Here is a 26,646-nt window from a genome sequence, read left to right on the forward strand (position 1 = left end):
CCAGTAGCAGCACCAGCAGTACCCACCAGCAGTAGCAGCACCAGCAGTAGCAGCACCAGCAGTAGCAGCTCCAGCAGTACCCACCACCAGTAACAGCACCAGCAGTACCCACCACCAGTAGCAGCACCAGCAGTACCCACCACCAGTAGCAGCACCAGCAGTACCCACCACCAGTAGCAGCACCAGCAGTACCCACCACCAGTAGCAGCACCAGCAGTACCCACCACCAGTAGCAGCACCAGCAGTACCCACCACCAGTAGCAGCACCAGCAGTACCCACCACCAGTAGCAGCACCAGCAGTACCCACCACCAGTAACAGCACTAGCAGTACCCACCACCAGTAACAGCACTAGCAGTACCCACCACCAGTAGCAGCACCAGCAGTACCCACCACCAGTAGCAGCACCAGCAGTACCCACCACCAGTAACAGCACCAGCAGTACCCACCACCAGTAGCAGCACCAGCAGTACCCACCACCAGTAGCAGCACCAGCAGTACCCACCACCAGTAACAGCACTAGCAGTACCCACCACCAGTAGCAGCACCAGCAGTACCCACCACCAGTAGCAGCACCAGCAGTACCCACCACCAGTAGCAGCACCAGCAGTACCCACCACCAGTAACAGCACTAGCAGTACCCACCACCAGTAGCAGCACCAGCAGTACCCACCACCAGTAGCAGCACCAGCAGTACCCACCACCAGTAGCAGCACCAGCAGTACCCACCACCAGTAGCAGCACCAGCAGTACCCACCACCAGTAGCAGCACCAGCAGTACCCACCACCAGTAGCAGCACCAGCAGTACCCACCACCAGTAACAGCACCAGCAGTACCCACCACCAGTAGCAGCACCAGCAGTACCCACCACCAGTAACAGCACCAGCAGTACCCACCACCAGTAGCAGCACCAGCAGTACCCACCACCAGTAACAGCACTAGCAGTACCCACCACCAGTAGCAGCACCAGCAGTACCCACCACCAGTAGCAGCACCAGCAGTACCCACCACCAGTAGCAGCACCAGCAGTACCCACCACCAGTAACAGCACCAGCAGTACCCACCACCAGTAGCAGCACCAGCAGTACCCACCACCAGTAACAGCACTAGCAGTACCCACCACCAGTAGCAGCACCAGCAGTACCCACCACCAGTAGCAGCACCAGCAGTACCCACCACCAGTAGCAGCACCAGCAGTACCCACCACCAGTAACAGCACCAGCAGTACCCACCAGCAGTAGCAGCACCAGCAGTAACAACCTGTAATTTGTTCTTGCAATGTCACCAGTACTCTGTTCGGCATCATTTGTACAGTAGCAGGAACAATTAAAACATGTATACCAGCAGTAGTAACAATTGCAAAATTGTCACCAGTTGCAGAAACTGTTGCAACATACAGTGGGTACTGTATTGATGGTGGGTACTGGTGGTGCTGCTACTGGTACTGCTGGTGTTTTACATACATCAACAACAGCAGGAACACGTGCAGCAGCAGCATGAGGGAGAGGAGCAGGCAGAGGCGGCGAGGAGAGAGGCTGGGGGCGGCGAGGAGAGAGGCTGGGGGCGGCGAGGAGAGAGGCTGGGGGCGGCGAGGAGAGAGGCTGGGGGCGGCGAGGAGAGAGGCTGGGGGGCGGCGAGGAGAGAGGCTGGGGGCGGCGAGGAGAGAGGCTGGGGGCGGCGAGGAGAGAGGCTGGGGGCGGCGAGGAGAGAGGCTGGGGGGCGGCGAGGAGAGAGGTTGGGGGCGGCGAGGAGAGAGGCTGGGGGCGGCGAGGAGAGAGGCTGGGGGGCGGGGAGGAGAGAGGCTGGGGGCGGCGAGGAGAGAGGCTGGGGGCGGCGAGGAGAGAGGCTGGGGGGCGGCGAGGAGAGAGGCTGGGGGCGGCGAGGAGAGAGGTTGGGGGCGGCGAGGAGACAGGCTGGGGGGCGGCGAGGAGAGAGGCTGGGGGGCGGCGAGGAGGGAGGCTGGGGGCGGCGAGGAGGGAGGCTGGGGGCGGCGAGGAGGGAGGCTGGGGGCGGCGAGGAGGGAGGCTGGGGGCGGCGAGGAGGGAGGCTGGGGGCGGCGAGGAGGGAGGCTGGGGGCGGCGAGGAGGGAGGCTGGGGGCGGCGAGGAGAGAGGCTGGGGGCGGCGAGGAGGGAGGCTGGGGGCGGCGAGGAGGGAGGCTGGGGGCGGCGAGGAGAGAGGCTGGGGGCGGCGAGGAGAGAGGCTGGGGGGCGGCGAGGAGGGAGGCTGGGGGCGGCGAGGAGAGAGGCTGGGGGGCGGCGAGGAGGGAGGCTGGGGGCGGCGAGGAGAGAGGCTGGGGGCGGCGAGGAGGGAGGCTGGGGGCGGCGCGGTACTCATGTATAAGTAAAGGACGGTCGAGACACGGAGACATCGATTCGTTCTTCGGTGGTCGTCCGACCTTGTCGCACATTCCCTCATCAGACTTGCAGTCTGGCGGACGTCCTGCTCTCCAGCACCGGAACGTGTGAGCACCCAGGTGACCGAGCGGTGACTGATGCCATAGGAAGTGACAGGGGGAGGAAGTGCCGAGGGGTAGTGCTCAGTAAGCAGCTGTTGGGAGCAGCTAAGGTAAGTGCCAGAGAGGGAAGGGAGCCTGTGCCTGAAAAACGGATAAACAAAAACACCTGGTTGGTGCCAGAGATTGAGCAGGAAAGGAAAGTCTTGAGAAAAGAAGTCTTGGCTTGTGATAACAAGAGGCAAGTGTCAAAGAAAAGAGATCAGTGGTTACATGTGACCAAGAAGAAAGAAGTGTATGGAAGTAATACACACTGGATAGAGTGAAGTGGTCTAAGAGACCAGACAGGAAGTGTCCAGACGCACAAGAAGGGACGACGTAGCTGTACGTGATGCTGTAAGAATCAAACAGAGACACCTGGCCCCGGAGACTACGCGACAATCATAACAAAAGCCCCAAGAAAACCTTTGATTGTAAATCTCGGTAGCTTCCTTAAGAAAACAACTTCAGGAGTTGTCTGGTGCCATTCCTAAAGCGCCCACAGACACGGATATATAACCTGAACCCTCACGAGTGCCTAGTGACAAAGTTGACTTCAGACGTTTCGATTTGATTGTTGTGGTAGCGGCAGGTACAGTTTATTATGCACCCCATAGTTATCCTGTGAGGGGCAGCCCACTAGGATTAAAAGGTCACAAAAGGTCATAATCATCCCTTACCCCCCCCCCCCCCCCCCCCAGTGGAAGTTGTCTGACATCAGAGAGGTTTGAACCTTTTCAGAGTTAGAGACTTTCCGATCTCTAAAAGCTTGTTGATCTCACACGTCCCGAAACTAGTCAGTTCGATGGTATAACACGTTATTAGAGATCAAATAGAAGATATTAGAAGCAACGAGCGTTATTAGAGATCAAATATTTCAGAGCTTCAGAAGTCCTCACACCCTTGAATGTTTCTTTGCATCGAGTTCATGAGTGGATGAAGCTTTAATACAGATAAAATTGAATATTTTTATAATTAAATAACTCGTCTATCTCGAGACAAATTTCAGTATATGAAGAGCAGCGAACAATAAACGCATATATTTAAGCTTAACCTGGATATTACTGGCCTCGCTGAACAGAAAACAGGACATCAAAGATTTACCTTAAGAACGTCTTTGTCAAACGAGCGCCACACTTGGAGTCCAGCGAGTTTCTTGCCGAGAAATTGTGGGTTAAATGTACGTTGATAAGCAAAATTTCTCATGTTTCTCGTAAGTGTTTTACTCAGACGTTTACAAGTACGTGTTTCTGTTATTGGCTACAAAAATTCGATGCAAGTTTTGCCACGCCCGCCTGCTGTCTTGGGAGAGTTCAGGCCGCAGTTCTGGCCAAGTTGCCTGTAGTCTCCAGCGGTTGGTACAAAAAGAGAGGAACACCACCAGGAGGAAGGTCTCTCTCTTAGGCAGCACCACCAAGAGGAAAGTCTCTCTGGTAACACCCCCAGGAGGAAGGCCTCTCTGGTAGCACCACCAGGAGCAGGATATCTCTCGGACAGCAAGAAGAGCACTACCAGGAGGAAGATATCACTTAGGCAGCGAGAGGAGCACCACCAGAAGGAAGATATCTCTCGGCCAGCAAGAGGAAGATATCTCTCAGGCGGCGAGAGAAGCGTCCCCAGCAGGAGGATGTGCGGGCTGGGTCATCTAGGGTGGGTGATGTGCTTGTTGACGGTGACCCTGCGGGCCGGGCAGGCGACAGGTCAGGAGTTCCTCTTCACGGAGCACTCTTGCAAGGATCTCGTGCCCAGGCACCGCGACGCTATTAGAATGGCCCCAGGCGATAAAAACAAGACCAACCACGTGAAGGCTCAGAGCGGCGGCACCAATGACACGACGGAGGCCCCGACGGAGACCCCGACGGAGCCTCCGTCTCTTCCAGCGGCTCAGGAGTACTCTGGGGACATGGACGTGGAGGTTCTCACCAGTGAGACTAGCTACAGAAGACTCAAGAGTCTGATAGGTGAGTCTTCTACTTGTTATACTCAACGTCAGTGAGGTGAACGGCTGCTGAAGAATGAGTAAATTCACAGTGTGAGAATGGGAGGGTGGGTTAGTGTTGTGGGGTAGGTGGATGATCTAAGGTGTGGGTAGGTGGATGATCTAGGTAAGGGTGGAGGGTGGAGGGTTGAGGCTCAACACTGCATGTCATCGTAGTATCCCTAATTATGTTTAGCTGAGAACGGTTCTCGGTCACACAGGTTAACAAGTAGATTCTAACATACGTTAGTCGTTATATGGGGTTACCTGGTGGCTTCTAGGGCTCCCTGGTGGCTTCTAGGGCTCCCTGGTGGCTTCTAGGGCTCCCTGGTGGCTTCTAGGGCTCCCTGGTGGCTTCTAGGGCTCCCTGGTACCTTCCAGAGGATCCCTGGTGCTTTCAGATTCAAAAAATCCAATTCCGCTAACAAAAAAAAATCCAATTACGCCAATGACACATTCATTTTTGCCATCATAAAAAATCCAATTTCGCCAAAAAATCCGTCTATCTACCCATCTCTTTTTCTTTCCATCTATCTATCTATCTATCTATCTATCTATCTATCTATCTATCTATCTATCTATCTATCTATCTATCTATCTATCTATCTATCTATCTATATATCCCCTTTCTCTCAGAAAATATACTATTATTAAGAACTACTGAAACAATTGAGTAGGGTATAAGAAATGATATTGTGATACAACTCTGCGCGAATCACACACCATATTTCACACGTGTCTCCATGAAAAATGGCCTCGAGGGGTGTTTATAATTACTAATATTTGTTAAAGCGTTTAACTTAGATATACCCCGACCATCCAATGTTCGTCCCGTACCCCCAGACCAATCCAACCCCTCCTGCAAATTTTGGACGAGGCTAACTCAAAGCGTCTGGTCTCCAATTTTGAACAGAAACCCACAGACATTCTCTCTCGCAGGTATAGATTATCCGGAGTATTAATCTATTGTAATCTGGTATTATTACGATATTTCCGTGGTATTGTCTATTATTAGTTGGTATTTAATGGTATAAGTCAGTGTTACCTACAGCTGCCAGGTATTATTTCCGCCAACGACCAGGTGTTAATGATTACAACGGTGCACCTTGTGGTCCCCCGAGGCCTCGCAGCCAGCTCGTGCAGCCTCGAGGCTCTCCTGGGAATAGAGAACTATAAGCATATTGGAGACTGCAGAAGGTCTTTTTTTCTTATTTTTGGCGATACTCGCCAAAAGATCAGCTTTTTGTCCGGTCGTGATGGTCGAGTGGATAAGGTGCCCTGTACACCAGTTGCATAGTGCTCCTGGCAGTATGGGTTCAAGTCACTTCTGGGGTGTGAGTTTTCAGTTATATATATATATATATATATATATATATATATATATATATATATATATATATATATATATATATATATATATATATATATATATATGAATGAAAACTCACACCCCAGAAGTGACTCGAACCCATACTCCCAGAAGCAACACAACTGGTAACTACAGGGCGCCTTAATCCGCTTGACCATCACGGCCGTCAAAAGGAAGTGATAGCCGAGGCTATCCTTTTGACGGCCGTGATGGTCAAGTGGATTAAGGCGCCCTGTAGTTACCAGTTGTGTTGCTTCTGGGAGTATGGGTTCGAGTCACTTCTGGGGTGTGAGTTTTCATTCGCATATAGTCCTGGGGACCATTCAGGCTTGTTCGCATATATATATATATATGTATATATATATATATATATATATATATATATATATATATATATATATATAATATATAATATATATATATATATATATATATATATATATATATATATATATATATATATATATATATATATATATATATAACTGAAAACTCACACCCCAGAAGTGACTTGAACCCATACTGCCAGGAGCACTATGCAACTGGTGTACAGGGCACCTTATCCACTCGACCATCACGACCGGACAAAAAGCTGATCTTTTGGCGAGTATCGCCAAAAATAAGAAAAAAAGACCTTCTGCAGTCTCCAATATGCTTATAGTTCTCTATTCCCAGGAGAGCCTCGAGGCTGCACGAGCTGGCTGCGAGGCCTCGGGGGACCACAAGGTGCACCGTTATATATATATATATATATATATATATATATATATATATATATATATATATATATATATATATATATATATATATATATATATATATATATATATATATATATATATAAGGCACAACTCTTCTAAACACGAGAGTGAAGTATACAACTTTAGAACACTTTCCCAACCAGGAGACTCGAACCCTAGCCAGCACAGAAGCCTTCCAGCAACTGGCATAACAGGTACGCCTTAACCCGCTCCACCACCTGCTCAGACCCTTAAAAGAGATGGTAATTTCGGAGTATTTAAATACACCAAAGATCACCACCTCCCAAGAGCACTAGAGCAAGTGAGGGGTCATTTAGACGTTAATTTCATCAAGTCCCTGTTAATATGGGAAGACACAGTGTCTATGCTTAAGGCACAACTCTTCTAAACACGAGAGTGAAGTATACAACTTTAGAACACTTTCCCACCAGGAGACTCGAACCCTAGCCAGCACAGAAGCCTTCCAGCAACTGGCATAACAGGTACGCCTTAACCCGCTCCACCACCTGCTCAGACCCTTAAAAGAGATGGTAATTTCGGAGTATTTAAATACACCAAAGATCACCACCTCCCAAGAGCACTAGAGCAAGTGAGGGGTCATTTAGACGTTAATTTCATCAAGTCCCTGTTAATATGGGAAGACACGGTGTCTATGCTTAAGGCACAACTCTTCTAAACACGAGAGTGAAGTATACAACTTTAGAACACTTTCCCACCAGGAGACTCGAACCCTAGCCAGCACAGAAGCCTTCCAGCAACTGGCATAACAGGTACGCCTTAACCAGCTCCACCACCTGCTCAGACCCTTAAAAGAGATGGTAATTTCGGAGTATTTAAATACACCAAAGATCACCACCTCCCAAGAGCACTAGAGCAAGTGAGGGGTCATTTAGACGTTAATTTCATCAAGTCCCTGTTAATATGGGAAGACACAGTGTCTATGCTTAAGGCACAACTCTTCTAAACACAAGAGTGAAGTATACAACTTTAGAACACTTTCCCACCAGGAGACTCGAACCCTAGCCAGCACAGAAGCCTTCCAGCAACTGGCATAACAGGTACGCCTTAACCCGCTCCACCACCTGCTCAGACCCTTAAAAGAGATGGTAATTTCGGAGTATTTAAATACACCAAAGATCACCACCTCCCAAGAGCACTAGAGCAAGTGAGGGGTCATTTAGACGTTAATTTCATCAAGTCCCTGTTAATATGGGAAGACACAGTGTCTATGCTTAAGGCACAACTCTTCTAAACACGAGAGTGAAGTATACAACTTTAGAACACTTTCCCACCAGGAGACTCGAACCCTAGCCAGCACAGAAGCCTTCAACAGGATCTCTAACTCCACTTTTCGGGCCATCTCACTTGGTCTGGATATAAAGTGACAGTTTATACCCAGATTTAGGAGAGTGACTTGGTCCTCAGTGAGGTTGATTCCAGCAAGGTTCAGGAAGCCGTCTCTTGGTCGTGGAATCGCCATAGGTCCTCCAAATAATGTTTATATGGAGGACCATATAATTGCTAATAACGTTGAAGATATATCACGGCAATCCATTCTCGGACTGACCTCATCAGTCACACCAGACGCTGCACCAGGACCGACGACCAGAGCGCAACTCCATAGTCTCCTGAGACTGAAGGATGCCTGCTGCTAGAACTATGTTACATAAATCTAGTTGTAATTATATAATAATAATAATAATAATAATAATAATAATAATAATAATAATAATAATAATAATAATAATAATATCTTATTTAGGAAAAGTACATATATAGATGCAGAGTTACAAAGATACTGTTGGATTTATAGACAGAGCTAGTACATACAATACCTAAAGTCACTAATACGCAGAGCGTTTCGGGCAAAGTGTGGATGAAAAACACTTAGACTAAAACTTAATAGTAATTTTGAGTAACGTATAAATTGTGTTGAAAGAAAGGAATAAAAAAAAAGAAAAAAAGGGGGAACATGGCAAAAATCAGCAACTGTACAAGTTGGTCAACAAACAGCATTTTTAGAATAGCAAGACATGGGTTGACATTTAGGGGGGTAAGGTAGGTTACATGGAGTTAATTAGGTAGTACTTAATTCGTAGTATAACAATAATACATACGGTATAATTTCAATGTAAGCGCCCATGCTGTCTGCCATTAAAGCACACCTCCGTCGGCTTCCCAGTTCTCATCTGGTCCACGAACACCGCCACGCATTTCTCTAGGGATCCGCGCGACCTTCCCCAACCATCTTCATTTCCCGCTGCGGGTAGGTGGTTCAAGGACGGGCTCGCTAGGTGGCTAGACGAACGGTCGGTCGATACACTTGTGCTAACGATCCAGGACCGGAGGAGGATTTCCACAAACAGAGGCATGGAGCCCGGTGACGTAACCAGAGATGTTTATGAATCCGCTGGGAATCCCCCTGCTGTCAGGAACGGAATAATCCATAAATACCTTCCCTTAGGGCCCCCAGTGTAAAATTATGGCCTAAGCTTCATTACGGTTTATTTGGCTCGTGTGAATTGCTAGTAACGTTGAAGATATATCACGGCAAGACTCAAGCATCGAGTTTATTGCTTGGATTATGAAAAATTGTGTTGTTGAGTTGTGTACGGCTGAGGGTAGCTGAGTGTGAAGTGTTCAGAGCTGTTTATCCTCTTCTTCAGTGAAGAGAAGACATCTTGAGAACGCACCCCCTCACCCCTATTCTCTCTCCCCTCCTCCCCCGCACTTGTCTTAACACTGACTAGATGTATTTAGGTCAACTCGTGATGAGCTTCCTCACAATGCACTCCACAACAGTTGCCTAAATCTCGGGTACATATTTTACTGCTAGTTTAAAAGAGTCATCAGCTGAAAGGAAACTTGCACAACCGTTTCTGTGCGGGCCAATGACTGAATCCTGGTCCTTCGGTTGTGAGCCAAGGACGTAGACCATTGTGCTGAAGGTGGGTGAAATGAATGTGTTGTTTAAACAGAGCGCACAAGAATTCAGTTAAAAGTACATAGCTACACTGCTGAAAATAGCAGTTGTAGCTACACTGTTGTGGCTACACTGTGAGTGGTGTACCCGTCACACTGAGCCAGGTGTAGGTGGAAGGTATATATATATATGGCATAACCAAACAATAACCTTGCAAGCATAACTGTCGCCGCACACATGACACACTTGAGGTTAAAAGCAAGTACATCTGGCGTCAATATAATGAGAAGCTTGTGCTTGGCTGGTGCATGTTATGGGCGGCTTTACAGCGCTCCAGAACCATTACTCAGATCCAAATTTGTATTTAAGCGAACGCTGTCGGATTGATAATCGAATACCGATGGTAGAAGGAATCTCTAGGTGTAAACAGCTCAATATTGCGTGCAGAGCGAGAGAGCGGGAGGGAGGGAGGACAAAAAGAGGGAGGGAGGGATGGATACGAAGAGGGAGTGAAGGGGGGTCAGGGAGAGGGAGGAAGAGATGAGGGAGGGACAGAACAGAGAGGTAGAGAGGGAATGAGCGGGACGGAAGTGACACGGACGTACTTGGATCAGACAGTAGAGGTACTTATCGATTGATAAAGATTAAGCCACCCAAGAGGTGGCACGGGCATGAATAGCCCGTAAGGTGCTTACCTAACAGCGCGGGCTCAAGTAACTACAAGGAAGAGAGGTGTTGTTCTTCGTGTCCCCGCCAGCTGTCGTTGTTGTGTGGACTTGTTGCTTTAGAATCTCTAACTTTCTTGTCGCTTGAATTCTTAGTACAACCCGGCCCTAATGTTGTGGATGGAGGTGGCTTCCACAACCTCTTCCTTCAATGTGTTCCACTTGTTGACTACCCATACAGGGTACGAGTGTTTCCTGTTGTGTGTCTCCTGTTGTGTCTCCTGTTGTGTGTCTCCTGTTGTGTCTCCTGTTGTGTGTCTCCTGTTGTGTGTCTCCTGTTGTGTGTCTCCTGTTGTGTGTCTCCTGTTGTGTGTCTCCTGTTGTGTCTCCTGTTGTGTCTCCTGTTGTGTGTCTCATGTTGTGTGTCTCCTGTTGTGTGTCTCATGCTGTGTGTCTCCTGCTGTGTGTCTCCTGCTGTGTGTCTCCTGTTGTGTGTCTCCTGTTGTGTGTCTCCTGTTGTGTGTCTCCTGTTGTGTCTCCTGTTGTGTGTTTCCTGTTGTGTGTCTCCTGTTGTGTGTCTCCTGCTGTGTGTCTCCTGTTGTGTGTCTCCTGTTGTGTGTCTCCTGTTGTGTGTCTCCTGTTGTGTGTCTCCTGTTGTGTCTCCTGTTGTGTGTCTCCTGTTGTGTCTCCTGTTGTGTGTCTCCTGTTGTGTGTCTCCTGTTGTGTGTCTCCTGTTGTGTCTCCTGTTGTGTGTTTCCTGTTGTGTCTCCTGTTGTGTGTCTCCTGTTGTGTCTCCTGTTGTGTCTCCTGTTGTGTGTCTCCTGTTGTGTGTCTCCTGTTGTGTCTCCTGTTGTGTGTCTCCTGTTGTGTCTCCTGTTGTGTGTCTCCTGTTGTGTGTCTCCTGTTGTGTCTCCTGTTGTGTGTCTCCTGTTGTGTGTCTCCTGTTGTGTCTCCTGTTGTGTGTCTCCTGTTGTGTTGCCTCAAGTTGTGTGTATTCACCTAGTTATGCTTGCAGGGGTTGAGCTCTGCTCTTTCGGCCCGCCTCTCAACTGTCAATCAATTAACTTTTTTTTCCACACACACACACACACACACACACACACACACACACACACACACACACACACACACACACACACACACACACACACACACACACACACACACACACACATTCTCCTCATTTTGAGGAGATGAATAAATTCCTATGGGATATACATTGGGACACAGAACTCGGAACCAAGTCCGTACAAGACATGATGGACTATGTCACCCAAAAATGTCAGGAGGCTGTAAACAGGTTTGTCCCAGCCCAACAGGAAAAAACAGAGAAGCAAAGGAAGAATCCGTGGTTTAATAGGGAATGTATGAAAGCAAAGGAGCTGAACAAAAGGGCATGGAGGAACTTCCGTAATAACAGAACACCAGAAAGTAGAGAGATATACCAGAGAACCAGGAACGAGTATGTTAGTGTGAGAAGAGCAGCTGAGAAAAGGTATGAAAATGATATAGCTAATAAAGCCAAGACCGAACCAAAGCTACTACACAGTCACATCAGGAGGAAGACAACAGTGAAGGAACAGGTGATGAAACTTAGGGTGGGCGAGGACAGGTACACAGAGAATGACAAAGAGGTGTGTGAAGAACTCAACAAAAGGTTCCAGGAGGTCTTTACAATAGAACGGGGAGAAGTCACGGCGCTAGGAGAGGTGGCAGCAAACCAGGTGACCTTGGAAAGGTTCGAAATTACAAGAGATGAGGTCAAGAAGCACCTATTGGAGCTGGATGTGAGAAAAGCTGTTGGGCCGGATGGAATCTCACCATGGGTATTGAAAGAGTGTGCAGGAGCACTTTGCTTGCCACTCTCCATAGTGTATAGTAGGTCACTGGAAACGGGAGACCTACCAGAAGTATGGAAGACTGCTAATGTAGTACCAATATTTAAAAAGGGTGACAGACAAGAGGCACTGAACTACAGGCCAGTGTCCTTAACTTGTATACCATGCAAGGTGATGGAGAAGATTGTGAGAAAAAACCTAGTAACACATCTGGAGAGAAGGGACTTCGTGACAACCCATCAACATGGGTTCAGGGAGGGTAAATCTTGCCTTACAGGCTGGATAGAATTCTATGATCAGGTGACAAAGAATAAGCAAGAAAGAGAAGGATGGGCGGACTGCATTTTTTTGGATTGTCAGAAAGCCTTTGACAGAGTACCCCATAAAAGGTTGATGCATAAGCTGGAGAAACAGGCAGGAGTAACTGGTAGGGCACTCCAGTGGATAAGGGAGTACCTAAGCAATAGGAAGCAGAGAGTTATAGTGAGGGGTGAGACCTCAGAATGGCGGGAAGTCACCAGTGGAGTCCCACAGGGCTCTGTGCTTGGACCTATTCTGTTTCTGATATACGTAAATGATCTCCCAGAGGGTATAGACTCATTCCTCTCAATGTTTGCTGACGACGCCAAAATTATGAGAAGGATTAAAACAGAGGAGGACAGCTTGAGGCTTCAAGAAGACCTGGACAAGCTGCAGGAATGGTCGAACAAATGGACGTTAGAGTTTAACCCAAGCAAATGTAATGAAATGAAGATAGGGGTAGGAAACAGGAGACCAGATACAAGGTATGACTTGGGAGATGAAATACTTCAAGAGTCAGAGAGAGAGAGAAAGACCTGGGGTTGATATCACGCCAGACCTGTCCCCTGAAGCTCATATCAAGAGGATAACATCAGCAGCATATGCCAGGTTGGCTAACATAAGAACGGCCTTTAGAAACTTGTATAAGGAATCTTTCAGAACATTATATACCGCATATGTCAGACCAATCCTGTAGTATGCGGCTCCAGCATGGAGTCCATATCTAGTCAAGCATAAGACTAAACTGGAAAAGGTTCAAAGGTTTGCCACCAGACTAGTACCCGAGCCGAGAGGTATGAGCTACGAGGAGAGACTACGGGAATTGAACCTCACTTCGTTGGAAGACAGAAGAGTTAGGGGGGACATGATCACCACATTCAAGATTCTCAAGGGAATCGACAGGGTTGATAAAGACAGGCTATTTAACACAAGGGGCACACGCACTAGGGGACACAGGTGGAAACTGAGTGCCCAAATGAGCCAGAGATATTAGAAAGAACTTTTTTAGTGTCAGAGTGGTTGACAAATGGAATGCCCAATAGGTATGGGCATGATAGAGCCCAATAGGCTCAGGAACCTGTACACCTGTTGATTGACGGTTGAGAGGCGGGACCAAAGAGCCAGAGCTCAACCCCCGCAAGCACAACTAGGTGAGTACAACTAGGTGAGTACACACACACACACACACACACACACACACACACACACACACACACACACACACACACACACACACACCCAGGAAGCAGCCCGTAACAGTTGTCTAACTCCCAGGTACCTATTTACTGCTAAGTAACAGGTGCATCAGGATGAAAGAAACTCTGCCCAGTTTGTTTCTGCCATCACCGGGGATCGAACACGGATCCTAGAATCCTAAGAGTCCAGAGCGCTGTCCACTCAGCTATCAGGCCCCTATGTGTGTGTCTCCTGTTGTGTGTTTCCTGTTGTGTTAACTCACCTATTTGTACTCACCTATTTGTGACTTCATTTTCGAGCATTGACTTTTGGATCCCGCCTTTCGAGCATCGGTTGTTTATAGCAATGACTCCTGTCCCATGTCCCTATCATACCTGGTTTTAAAATTATGAATAGTATTTGTTTCCACAACCTGTTCCTGAAGTGCATTCCATTTTCCCACTACTCTCACGCTAAAAGAAAACTTCCTAACATCTCTGTGACTCATTTGAGTTTCCAGGCTCCACCCATGTCCCCTCGTTCTGTTAATATTACGTGTGAACTTTTCATCTATTTCCACATTGTCAATTCCCCCTGAGTATTTTATACGTTCCTATCATATCCCCCCTCTCCATTCTTATTTTCTAGCGTCGCCAGGTTCAGTTCCTTCAGGCGCTCTTCATATCCCATTCCTCGTAACGCTGGGGCGAGTTTTGTTGCAAACTTCTGCACCTTTTCCAGTTTCCTTATGTGTTTCTTCAGGTGGGGACTCCATGATGGCGCGGCATACTCTAAGACTGGCCTCACGTAGGCAGTGTAAAGCGCCCTTAATGCCTCCTTACTTAGGTTTCTGAATGATCTAACTTTTGCCAGTGTAGAGTACGCTGCTGTCGTTATCCCCTTTATATGTGCCTCAGGAGTTAGATTAGGTGTTACGTCCACGCCCAGGTCTCTCTCTCTCGAATCGTCACAGGTAGGCAGTTTCCCTTCATTGTGTACTGTCCCGTTGGTCTCCTGTCACCTAATCCAATTTCCATAACTTTACATTTGCTAGTGTTTAACTCCAGTAGCCATTTCTCTGACCATCTCTGCAACCTGTTCAATTTCTCTTGGAGGATCCTGCAATCCTCATCTGTCACAACTCTTCTCTTTAGTTTTGCGTCATCCGCGAACATCGACATATAAGACTCTACTCCTGTAAATATGTCTCTTTCGTATATTGAAAATATATCTGGTCCCAGCACCGATCCGCCAGTCCGACTTCTCGCCCCTTACTGTTACTCTCTGGCTCCTTCCTGTTAGGTAGTTCCTTACCCATTCTAGGGCCTTTCCGCTTACTCCCGCCTGCCTCTTAAGTTTGAACAGCAATCTCCTGTGCGGTACTGTATCAAAGGCTTTTTGGCAGTACAGAAATATGCAGTCTGCCCAACCTTCCCTGTCTTGCCTTGTTCTTGTTATTTTATCATAGAATTCCAGAGGGTTTGTTAGGCAAGATTTCCCTTCCCAGAACCCATGTTGGTGTCTGTTTACAAACCTGCCGTTCTCCAGGTGTGCAACCAGTCTTAGCCTTTGTATTCTTTGTGTGTGTCTCCTGTTGTGCGTGTCTTCTGTTGTGTGTATTTACTATTTATATCTACAGAATCGAGCTATTAGCTCTTGGACCCGGCCTTTCTAACCAATTTAATCTTCCTCTATTATGTCTACTACTTATATTTCTTTTTAACACACACACACACACACACACACACACACACACACACACACACACACACACACACACACACACACACACACACAAACACACACACACACACACACACACACACACACACACACACACACACACACACACACACACACACACACACACACACACACAAACACACACACACACACACACACACACACACACACACACACACACAGAGGAAGCAGCTGTCTATTTACAGCAGGTACCTATTTACTGCTAGGTAACAGGTGCATCAGGGTGAAAGAAACTCTGCCAATTTCTTTCTGCCTCGGCCTCGAATCGAATCCGGGCCCTCAGGACTACGACCCCCCAACACGTCCCTCAACGACCCCACGTCCCTCAACGACCACACGTCCATCAACGACCACACGTCCATCAACGACCCCCACGTCCATCAACGACCACACACGTCCATCAACGACCCCCCACGTCCATGAACGACCCCAACACGTCCATCAACGACCCCAACACGTCCATCACCGACCACACATCCATCAACGATCACACGTCCCTGAACGACCACACACGTCCCTGAACGACCACAACACGTCCCTGAACGACCACACACGTCCCTGAACGACCACAACACGTCCCTGAACGACCACACACGTCCCTGAACGACCACAACACGTCCCTGAACGACCACACACGTCCCTGAACGACCACAACACGTCCCTGAACGATCACACACGTCCCTGAACGACCACAACACGTCCCTGTACGACCACACACGTCCCTGACCGACCACACACGTCCCTGAACGACCCAAACACATCCCTGAACGACCACACACGTCCCTGACCGACCACACACGTCCCTGAACGACCACACACGTCCCTGAACGACCACAACACGTCCCTGAACGACCACACACGTCCCTGACCGACCACACACGTCCCTGACCGACCACACACGTCCCTGAACGACCCAAACACGTCCCTGAACGACCACACACGTCCCTGACCGACCACACACGTCCCTGAACGACCACACACGTCCCTGAACGACCACAACACGTCCCTGAACGACCACACACGTCCCTGACCGACCACACACGTCCCTGAACGACCACAACACGTCCCTGAACGACCACACACGTCCCTGAACGACCCAAACACGTCCCTGAACGACCACAACACGTCCCACAACGACCACACACGTCCCCGAAGGACCACACACGTCCCTGAACGACCACACACGTCCCTGAACGACCACACACGTCGCTGAACGACCACACGTCCCACAACGACCACACACGTCCCTGAACGACCACGCGTCCCTGAACGACCACACACGTCCTTGAACGACCACACACGTCCCTGAACGACCTCAACACGTCCCTGAACGACCCCAACACGTCCCTGAACGACCACACGCGTGAGAGAGGCGGCCGGCGCCGCTCGATACCGGACTGTTATCGCGTCTACTTGGCACTGTTATCATAATAATTATCTTGCCTCCGGTTATATTGCTCTGCGGCGCCGTTATGCCTGTAATTACACTGTATGTTACATGACGCCTCAATACAGTTTCATACGATAAAATACAAAATTTATCGACACGATACATTTCATGCCATGCAAAGAATACAAGTATACAAAATCCGTAAAATACAACACAGCAGAAAGATGTGATAAATTAGAGTAAAATTTAATACAATGTACTGTAGGGAAATACAGCTGGGATTTTAGCTGCAAGTTCATCTTGTAAGAGTTGTATGACAATGAGATATACGGTTTACTAAACCTAAGAGTATATTTGGGCCTCGAGGTTGCGGGACTGGAGTATGTTATAGGTATACTGGGTTCAGATATATATCCAACTGCATAATGCACCAGGTATGCTAGGTAAAGTGGCTTGGAACTTGGGTATGCTGTGAGGCTGGGATATGCTACAGGTATACTGGGATGAGGTACTTACTAACGGGCATGAGATCTATTGGACTGGGGGTATGCTCGTATGCCTTGGGGTATAAAATAACAGAAAATACGTAGTAACTCTTCGTTATCGTCGAATTGATAACATAAAACAAGTTATCTACCTGCATTTTCCAGTAGCATATTATACCACTGTCTGGGGCCGGTTCTGGAACCGGTTATGAATGCACTTAAAAATATTACCAAGTGGAGCAGGAAGCGTTGTGAAAGTGATTATGTAACTTCACAGGAATACGCTATAAACATTAACCAGGACTCCGCTGGACGTCACCGGAATACTTGACAAAATTCGGTTTGACCTTCGAAACGGCCGAGATATTACCATACACGGAACCTTCATCAAAATTACAAGATACATCACCCAAAATATATTTGACTCACGTGAAATCTCTCACAAACAGAATGAAAATATATTAATATAAATAGAGATATGTTGTTGAGAACGCGTCTGTAATTCACCAATTGTTTTTCAGTCACCTTCTTCCTCAAATACAGTCACCTTCTTCCTCAAAAACAGTCACCTTCTTCCTCAAATACAGTCACCTTCTTCCTCAAAAACAGTCACCTTCTTCCTCAAATACAGTCACCTTCTTCCTCAAAAACAGTCACCTTCTTCCTCAAAAACAGTCACCTTCTTCCTCAAATACAGTCACCTTCTTCCTCAAAAACAGTCACCTTCTTCCTCAAAAACAGTCACCTTCTTCCTCAAATACAGTCACCTTCTTCCTCAAATACAGTCACCTTCTTCCTCAAAAACAGTCACCTTCTTCCTCAAATACAGTCACCTTCTTCCTCAAAAACAGTCACCTTCTTCCTCAAAAACAGTCACCTTCTTCCTCAAATACAGTCACCTTCTTCCTCAAAAACAGTCACCTTCTTCCTCAAATACAGTCACCTTCTTCCTCAAAAACAGTCACCTTCTTCCTCAAAAACAGTCACCTTCTTCCTCAAATACAGTCACCTTCTTCCTCAAATACAGTCACCTTCTTCCTCAAAAACAGTCACCTTCTTCCTCAAATACAGTCACCTTCTTCCTCAAAAACAGTCACCTTCTTCCTCAAAAACAGTCACCTTCTTCCTCAAATACAGTCACCTTCTTCCTCAAATACAGTCACCTTCTTCCTCAAAAACAGTCACCTTCTTCCTCAAATACAGTCACCTTCTTCCTCAAAAACAGTCACCTTCTTCCTCAAATACAGTCACCTTCTTCCTCAAAAACAGTCACCTTCTTCCTCAAAAACAGTCACCTTCTTCCTCAAATACAGTCACCTTCTTCCTCAAATACAGTCACCTTCTTCCTCAAATACAGTCACCTTCTTCCTCAAAAACAGTCACCTTCTTCCTCAAAAACAGTCACCTTCTTCCTCAAATACAGTCACCTTCTTCCTCAAATACAGTCACCTTCTTCCTCAAATACAGTCACCTTCTTCCTCAAAAACAGTCACCTTCTTCCTCAAATACAGTCACCTTCTTCCTCAAATACAGTCACCTTCTTCCTCAAAAACAGTCACCTTCTTCCTCAAAAACAGTCACCTTCTTCCTCAAAAACAGTCACCTTCTTCCTCAAATACAGTCACCTTCTTCCTCAAAAACAGTCACCTTCTTCCTCAAATACAGTCACCTTCTTCCTCAAAAACAGTCACCTTCTTCCTCAAATACAGTCACCTTCTTCCTCAAAAACAGTCACCTTCTTCCTCAAATACAGTCACCTTCTTCCTCAAATACAGTCACCTTCTTCCTCAAATACAGTCACCTTCTTCCTCAAAAACAGTCACCTTCTTCCTCAAATACAGTCACCTTCTTCCTCAAAAACAGTCACCTTCTTCCTCAAATACAGTCACCTTCTTCCTCAAATACAGTCACCTTCTTCCTCAAATACAGTCACCTTCTTCCTCAAAAACAGTCACCTTCTTCCTCAAAAACAGTCACCTTCTTCCTCAAATACAGTCACCTTCTTCCTCAAATACAGTCACCTTCTTCTTCAAATACAGTTACCTTTCTCGGCGCCTCGACTGCAATCGATATAGGGAATTGTGTGACTAATCTCTCCGGGCGATCTGTGTCCCGACGCACAATATTGCTTACTCAGGACATTCATACACGCTGCCACCTCCTGTCCTCTTGACGTGTTAAACTGAGAGGACAATATAGTACTTTTAAGTCACATTTTGTAATTGGATATAATTGTTGTTCAAAGAGAGAGAGAGAGAGAGAGAGAGAGAGAGAGGGGATGGAATATATATATATGCATATATATATATATATATATATATATATATATATATATATATATATATATATATATATATATATATATAGACCCTGCATGTAACCAATGTTGTAACCCTTTTTGTGTAATGAAATTTTAAAATAAAGTTAGACATATATACACACATACTAAAATAATAGGGGTGGCAGGAGAATAAAATATCAAAAGAGTTGAAATCGGTCTTCACCGAGTACTCTTTATTTTCTTCTCCGAGGCTTTGGGTCCCTACACTTACACCAGAGGTGGTACCCCCCTTTTAGGTATATATCTATATATGTATATAATATACTCCCATTCTCCCTCTCCTACAGTAACTCTGCAGTCACCGATCTACTTCAACGGGTTCATGGTGCAGGCCCGCAAGGTGGGGGAGGAGAGTGGCGGGGAGGTGGTGGTGGTGGTGGGGAGGTTCACCAACATCCCCCACAGGGGGAAGTACCTGAGCTGCCCCAACGGGGACCGGCCAGAGAACACGGTGGTCAGCGAGGACGCCCCGCTCAGGATGACCAACCTCACCTTCGTCTGGCTCGCGCCTCACGCCGACTTGGGAAACATCCAGTTTGTGTGAGTATTTTTGTTTTGTTTGAGGGGGAAGGGTTTGGGTAATTTTTGGGGGAGGAGGAGGTAGCGGGTGGGGAGTCCTACAAGTCCAAAGGGAGTCCTACAAGTCCAAAGGGAGTCCTACAAGTCCAAAGGGAGTCCTACAAGTCCAAAGGGAGTCCTACAAGTCCAAAGGGAGTCCTACAAGTCCAAAGGGAGTCCTACAAGTCCAAAGGGAGTCCAAAGATCCTACACATTTGTGTAGGATCTTTGATGTGGAGGAGAAAGTTCTTTGTTACTGTTTCTCATAACTTTTCTTCCCATGCTTTTTCGCCATTGTAGTGATTTTGTGGTTTTTATTAAATTTCTTGGTGACTGTACTCACCTATTTGTGCCTTCAGGATCGAGCGTTGACTCTTGGAACCGGACTTTCTAGCCATCGGTTGTTTACAGCAATGACTCCGGTCCTATTTCCCTATCATATCTAGTTTTTAAATTATTAATAGAATTTGCTTCCACAACCTGTTCCTTAAGTGCATTCCATTTTTCCACTACTCTCACGCTAAAAGAAAACTTCCTAACATCTCTGTGACACATCTGAGTTTCCAGCTTCCATCCATGTCCCCTCGTTCTGTTACTATTCAGTGAGAACATTTCGTCTATGTCCACTCTGTCAAACCCCATAAGTATTTTATACGTTCCTATCATATCCCCCCTCTCCCTTCTTTTTTCTATTGTCGTAAGGCTAATTCCTTCAAGCACTCTTCATACCCCATCCCTTGAAACGCTGGGACGAGTCTTGTTGCAAACTTCTGAACCTTTTTCACTTTCCTTATGTGTTTCTTCAGGTGGGGACTCCATGATGGCGCGGCATACTCTAAGACTGGTCTCACATAGGCAGTGTAGAGCGCCCTAAATGCCTCCTTACTTAGGTTTCTGAATGATGTTCTAACTTTTGCCAGTATTTGTGTGTCCTCACCTATTTGTGCTTGCGGGGGTTGAGCTCTGCTCTTTCGGCCCGCCTTTCAACCGTCAATTAACTGGTATATTAATGTGTGTGTGTCTGTGTGTGTGTGTGCGTGTGTGTGTGTTGTGTGTGTGTGTGTGTGTGTGTTTTTGTTTTAGTTTTAGTGTACGTGTTTGCTGGAATACAATATAATTATCATACACTCACAAAAATATCACCAAACTCATGCTAAATCGATTATCGCAAACTTATATATCACCCGGGACGCCCTCCATCACATCCGCCGCCGCCGCCTCCACCACCATCACAACCTTACTTCTCCCCACAGAGCGAGCATCCTGTACAATGGAGGCACGGAGTACAAGAGCTACAGCTCGTCCCAGCTGAGCCTCAACATGTACCGTGAGTATTTCCTGTACTGTTCCATCTGTTCTATCCTTTGGGACTACCTTTACGCCTGTTCCATTATATGGGATTACCTTTGACACCTGTTCCATCCTACCAACCAGCACTTGTTCGTAATATTAACCCTTGATCCCATGCCTATCATCTCCAACAATCACCAGCCTCCACCTTCAGGCAAGGGGGCGATTGTTGGTGATGATGATGATGATGATGATAAGCCTTTAGAGAACACAATCAAGTAGCTGTCACGACTGCAAGAAAAATAACAGGTTGGATGAAAAGAACCTGTCGAACACCCAAGCCAGTGATGTAACCCGTCCTCTTATAAGTGTTCATCATCACCTACAATTATGCCTCTTTGTCTTATTTGTAAGAAGACCTCAGTCAATGGATGATTGGTTGTGAGAATGATGGTACTCTTCAAGACACTTTGTGTTCTCTGGTGTGGAATATTGTTGCATAGTAACAGCCTCATTCAGAGCTGGAGCAATTGCTGATCTGGAGAGCGTGTAAAGATCTTTTACGGCTAGAATCCACTCAATAAAACATTTTAAGTATTGGAACCGATTAAAGTTATTTATCTGTATTTTCTAGAGCGCAGGCGGGAGAGATACATAATAATACACTTGGAAAATATTAGAGGTACTTTATTCCAAATCTGCAGCACGGAAATAACGTCATATGAGACCAGGAGGCATGGCAGGATGTGCAAAAGATTTTCAACCCCCCTTCTGAAAAGCAGAGGTGCGATAGGTACGCTGAGAGAGAACTCTATCAACATCAAGGACCCAAAATTTCAGCACCCTCTCTATACATAAGGGGAATAACTGGCCGGCCTCTCATGCTGTTCAAAAGAGAACTCGATAAACACCTGCGGAGGATACTTGATCAACCAGGCTGTGATTCATAGGTCAGGCTGCGAGCAGCCGCGTCCAACAGCCTGGTTGATCAGACTACCTACCAGGATGACTGGTCAGAGACCGGGCCGCGGGAACGTTCATCCTCAGAATCACCAAACAGAAGTGCCTGTCACCACCCACAATCAACCCCTGCCTGTCACCACCCACAATCAACCCCCTGCCTGTCACCACCCACAATCATCCCCCTGCCTGTCACCACCCACAATCAACCCCCTGCCTGTCACCACCCACAATCAACCCCTGCCTGTCACCACCCACAATCAACCCCCTGCCTGTCACCACCCACAATCAACCCCCTGCCTGTCACCACCCACAATCAACCCCCTGCCTGTCACCACCCACAATCAACCCCTGCCTGTCACCACCCACAATCAACCCCCTGCCTGTCACCACCCACAATCAACCCCTGCCTGTCACCACCCACAATCAACCCCCTGCCTGTCACCACCCACAATCAACCCCTGCCTGTCACCACCCACAATCAACCCCCTGCCTGTCACCACCCACAATCAACCCCTGCCTGTCACCACCCACAATCAACCCCTGCCTGTCACCACCCACAATCAACCCCCTGCCTGTCACCACCCACAATCAACCCTCTGCCTCTCACCACCCACAATCAACCCCCTGCCTGTCACCACCCACAATCAACCCTCTGCCTCTCACCACCCACAATCAACCCCTACCTGGCACCACCCTCAATCAACCCCCTGCCTGTCACCACCCACAATCAACCCCTACCTGTCACCACCCACAATCAACCCCCTACCTGTCACCACCCACAATCAACCCTCTGCCTCTCACCACCCACAATCAACCCCTACCTGCCACCACCCACAATCAACCCCCTGCCTGTCACCACCCACAATCAACCCCCTGCCTGTCACCACCCACAATCATCCCCTGCCTGTCACCACCCACAATCAACCCCCTGCCTGTCACCACCCACAATCAACCCCCTGCCTCTCACCACCCACAATCATCCCCTGCCTGTCACCACCCACAATCAACCCCCTGCCTGTCACCACCCACAATCAACCCCCTGCCTGTCACCACCCACAATCAACCCCCTGCCTGTCACCACCCACAATCAACCCTCTGCCTCTCACCACCCACAATCAACCCCTACCTGGCACCACCCTCAATCAACCCCCTGCCTGTCACCACCCACAATCAACCCCTACCTGTCACCACCCACAATCAACCCCCTGCCTGTCACCACCCACAATCATCCCCTGCCTGTCACCACCCACAATCAATCCCTACCTGTCACCACCCACAATCAACCCCCTGCCTCTCACCACCCACAATCATCCCCTGCCTGTCACCACCCACAATCAACCCCCTGCCTGTCACCACCCACAATCAACCCTCTGCCTCTCACCACCCACAATCAACCCCCTGCCTGTCACCACCCACAATCAACCCCCTGCCTGTCACCACCCACAATCATCCCCTGCCTGTCACCACCCACAATCAACCCCTACCTGTCACCACCCACAATCAACCCCCTGCCTGTCACCACCCACAATCAACCCCCTGCCTGTCACCACCCACAATCAACCCCCTGCCTGTCACCACCCACAATCAACCCCCTGCCTGTCACCACCCACAATCAACCCCTACCTGTCACTACCCACAATCAACCCCCTGCCTGTCACCACCCACAATCAACCCCCTGCCTGGCACCACCCCACAATCAACCCCTACCTGCCACCACCCACAATCAACCCCTACCTGTCACCACCCCACAATCAACCCGTACCTGTCACCACCCACAATCAACCCCTACCTGTCACTACCCACAATCAACCCCCTGCCTGGCACCACCCCACAATCAACCCCTACCTGCCACCACCCACAATCAACCCCCTGCCTGTCACCACCCACAATCAACCCCTTGCCTGTCACCACCCACAATCAACCCCCTGCCTGTCACCACCCACAATCAACCCCCTGCCTGTCACCACCCACTATCAACCCCCTGCCTGTCACCACCCACAATCAACCCCTACCTGACACCACCCACAATCAACCCCTACCTGACACCACCCACAATCAACCCCTACCTGTCACCACCCACAATCAACCCCTACCTGGCACCACCCACTATAAACCCCCTGCCTGTCACCACCCACAATCAACCCCCTACCTGGCACCACCCACTATCAACCCCCTGCCTGTCACCACCCACAATCAACCCCTACCTGACACCACCCACAATCAACCCCTACCTGACACCACCCACAATCAACCCCTACCTGACACCACCCACAATCAACCCCTGCCTGACACCACCTACAATCAACCCCTACCTGTCACCACCCACAATCAACCCCTACGTGTCACCACCCACAATCAACCCCTGCCTGGCACCACCCACAATCAACCCCTACCTGTCACCACCCACAATCAACCCCTACCTGTCACCACCCACAATCAACCCCCTACCTGGCACCACCCACTATCAACCCCCTGCCTGTCACCACCCACAATCAACCCCTGCCTGTCACCACCCACAATCAACCCCTGCCTGTCACCACCCACAATCAACCCCTACCTGCCACCACCTACAATCAACCCCTACCTGTCACCACCCACAATCAACCCCTACCTGTCACCACCCACAATCAACCCCCTACCTGGCACCACCCATTATCAACCCCTGCCTGTCACCACCCACAATCAACCCCTGCCTGTCACCACCCACAATCAACCCCCACCTGTCACTACCCACAGTCAACCCCTACCTGGCACCACCCACAATCAACCCCCCTGCCTGTCACCACCCACAATCAACCCCTACCTGCCACCACCCACAATCAACCCCTGTCTGCCACCACCCACAATCAACCCCTACCTGGCACCACCCACTATCAACCCCTACCTGCCACCTCCCACAATCAACCCCCTGCCTGGCACCACCCCACAATCAACCCCTACCTGCCACCACCCACAATCAACCCTCTGCCTGTCACCACCCACAATCAACCCCTACCTGCCACCACCCACAATCAACCCCTACCTGCCACCACCCACAATCAACCCCTGCCTGGCACCACCCACAATCAACCCCTACCTGCCACCACCCACAATCAACCCTCTGCCTGTCACCACCCACAATCAACCCCTACCTGCCACCACCCACAATCAACCCCTGCCTGGCACCACCCACAATCAACCCCTACCTGCCACCACCCACAATCAACCCTCTGCCTGTCACCACCCACAATCAACCCCTACCTGCCACCACCCACAATCAACCCCTGCCTGGCACCACCCACAATCAACCCCTACCTGCCACCACCCACAATCAACCCTCTGCCTGTCACCACCCACAATCAACCCCTACCTGCCACCACCCACAATCAACCCCTGCCTGCCACCACCCACAATCAACCCTCTGCCTGTCACCACCCACAATCAACCCCTACCTGCCACCACCCACAATCAACCCCTGCCTGGCACCACCCACAATCAACCCCTACCTGCCACCACCCACAATCAACCCCTGCCTGGCACCACCCACTATCAACCCCCTGCCCATAACTTCCTGCTCTCGCCCACTTTCAGAAGGTTCTCGCTCGCGTAGTCAAGTTATCGTTGATATTTCTTGTCTGTGTTTACCCTCTGGTAATGTAAGCTCTCACCGAGCAATGTTGACCTTCGTGTGCTGTGTCCTTGACGCTTGGGGCCTCTGCTGGTCGTCCTATACGGCTGCTTATTTCCTCTGATTTCCACAATTATTTTTTCAAAATTTCAGGCACTTTCCTCTTCTTTTTGTCCTCTTTTCTCCTGTTTATGCACTTGCGTCTGCCTGGCTTTCACGTCTTTAGGAGTCCTTGTAAATGGGTTTCTTTACCTCCTCCGTCCCTATATTGTCCTCATCTCTGGGCACCACAATCAACCTGGTCGAGGACCTGGTCGAGGACCGGGCCGCGGGGACACTAAAAAGCCCCGAAATCATCTCAAGATAACCAGAGATGCTGCATCTCTCCCAGCCGCGTGGGTCGACTGTTTGATGCTTCGTATTGCTTTAAGTGATCAATGTTCGACTTGCGGAGGTGATCGCTTATGCTGCTCCCTGAGCACCACTTGGGAGCGGCTCCCGTGTGTTAGGTCGCCTCTTTCTCACCCCCGAACCCACCCAACCCCCCAATCCTTTTTTTCCTGGTAAGATAATTACGTAATAACCTGCCTGATCTAACTTACGTTACCGTATAAAGTTACATGTCTTCAACATTAGTTTTCTAGTCGTCTGGCATCTCTGTATTGTTGCTGTTCATCATAAATGTAATTGATCAAATCCAGGATGATTTAATAATAATAATAATAATAATAATAATAATAATAATA

At 48.6% G+C, this 26,646-nt stretch overlaps 1 protein-coding gene across 1 annotated transcript in view; it reads left to right on the forward strand.

Moving 5' to 3' along the window:
- Nucleotides 1–2,395: 2,395 nt before the first annotated feature.
- The window catches only part of LOC123758941 (putative ferric-chelate reductase 1), a 43,617-nt gene continuing 19,366 nt past the window's right edge, over nt 2,396–26,646 (forward strand). The window contains exons 1-4 of the mRNA XM_069328847.1: nt 2,396–3,883; nt 3,946–4,453; nt 19,770–20,022; nt 21,294–21,367. Of these exons, the coding sequence (XP_069184948.1) occupies nt 4,120–4,453; nt 19,770–20,022; nt 21,294–21,367 (661 nt within the window). The 5' untranslated portion in view covers nt 2,396–3,883; nt 3,946–4,119. The remainder of the gene's footprint in view (nt 3,884–3,945; nt 4,454–19,769; nt 20,023–21,293; nt 21,368–26,646) is intronic.

The sequence above is a fragment of the Procambarus clarkii genome, chromosome 22 (assembly GCF_040958095.1).
Source record: "Procambarus clarkii isolate CNS0578487 chromosome 22, FALCON_Pclarkii_2.0, whole genome shotgun sequence".
Lineage (NCBI taxonomy): Eukaryota > Metazoa > Arthropoda > Malacostraca > Decapoda > Cambaridae > Procambarus > Procambarus clarkii.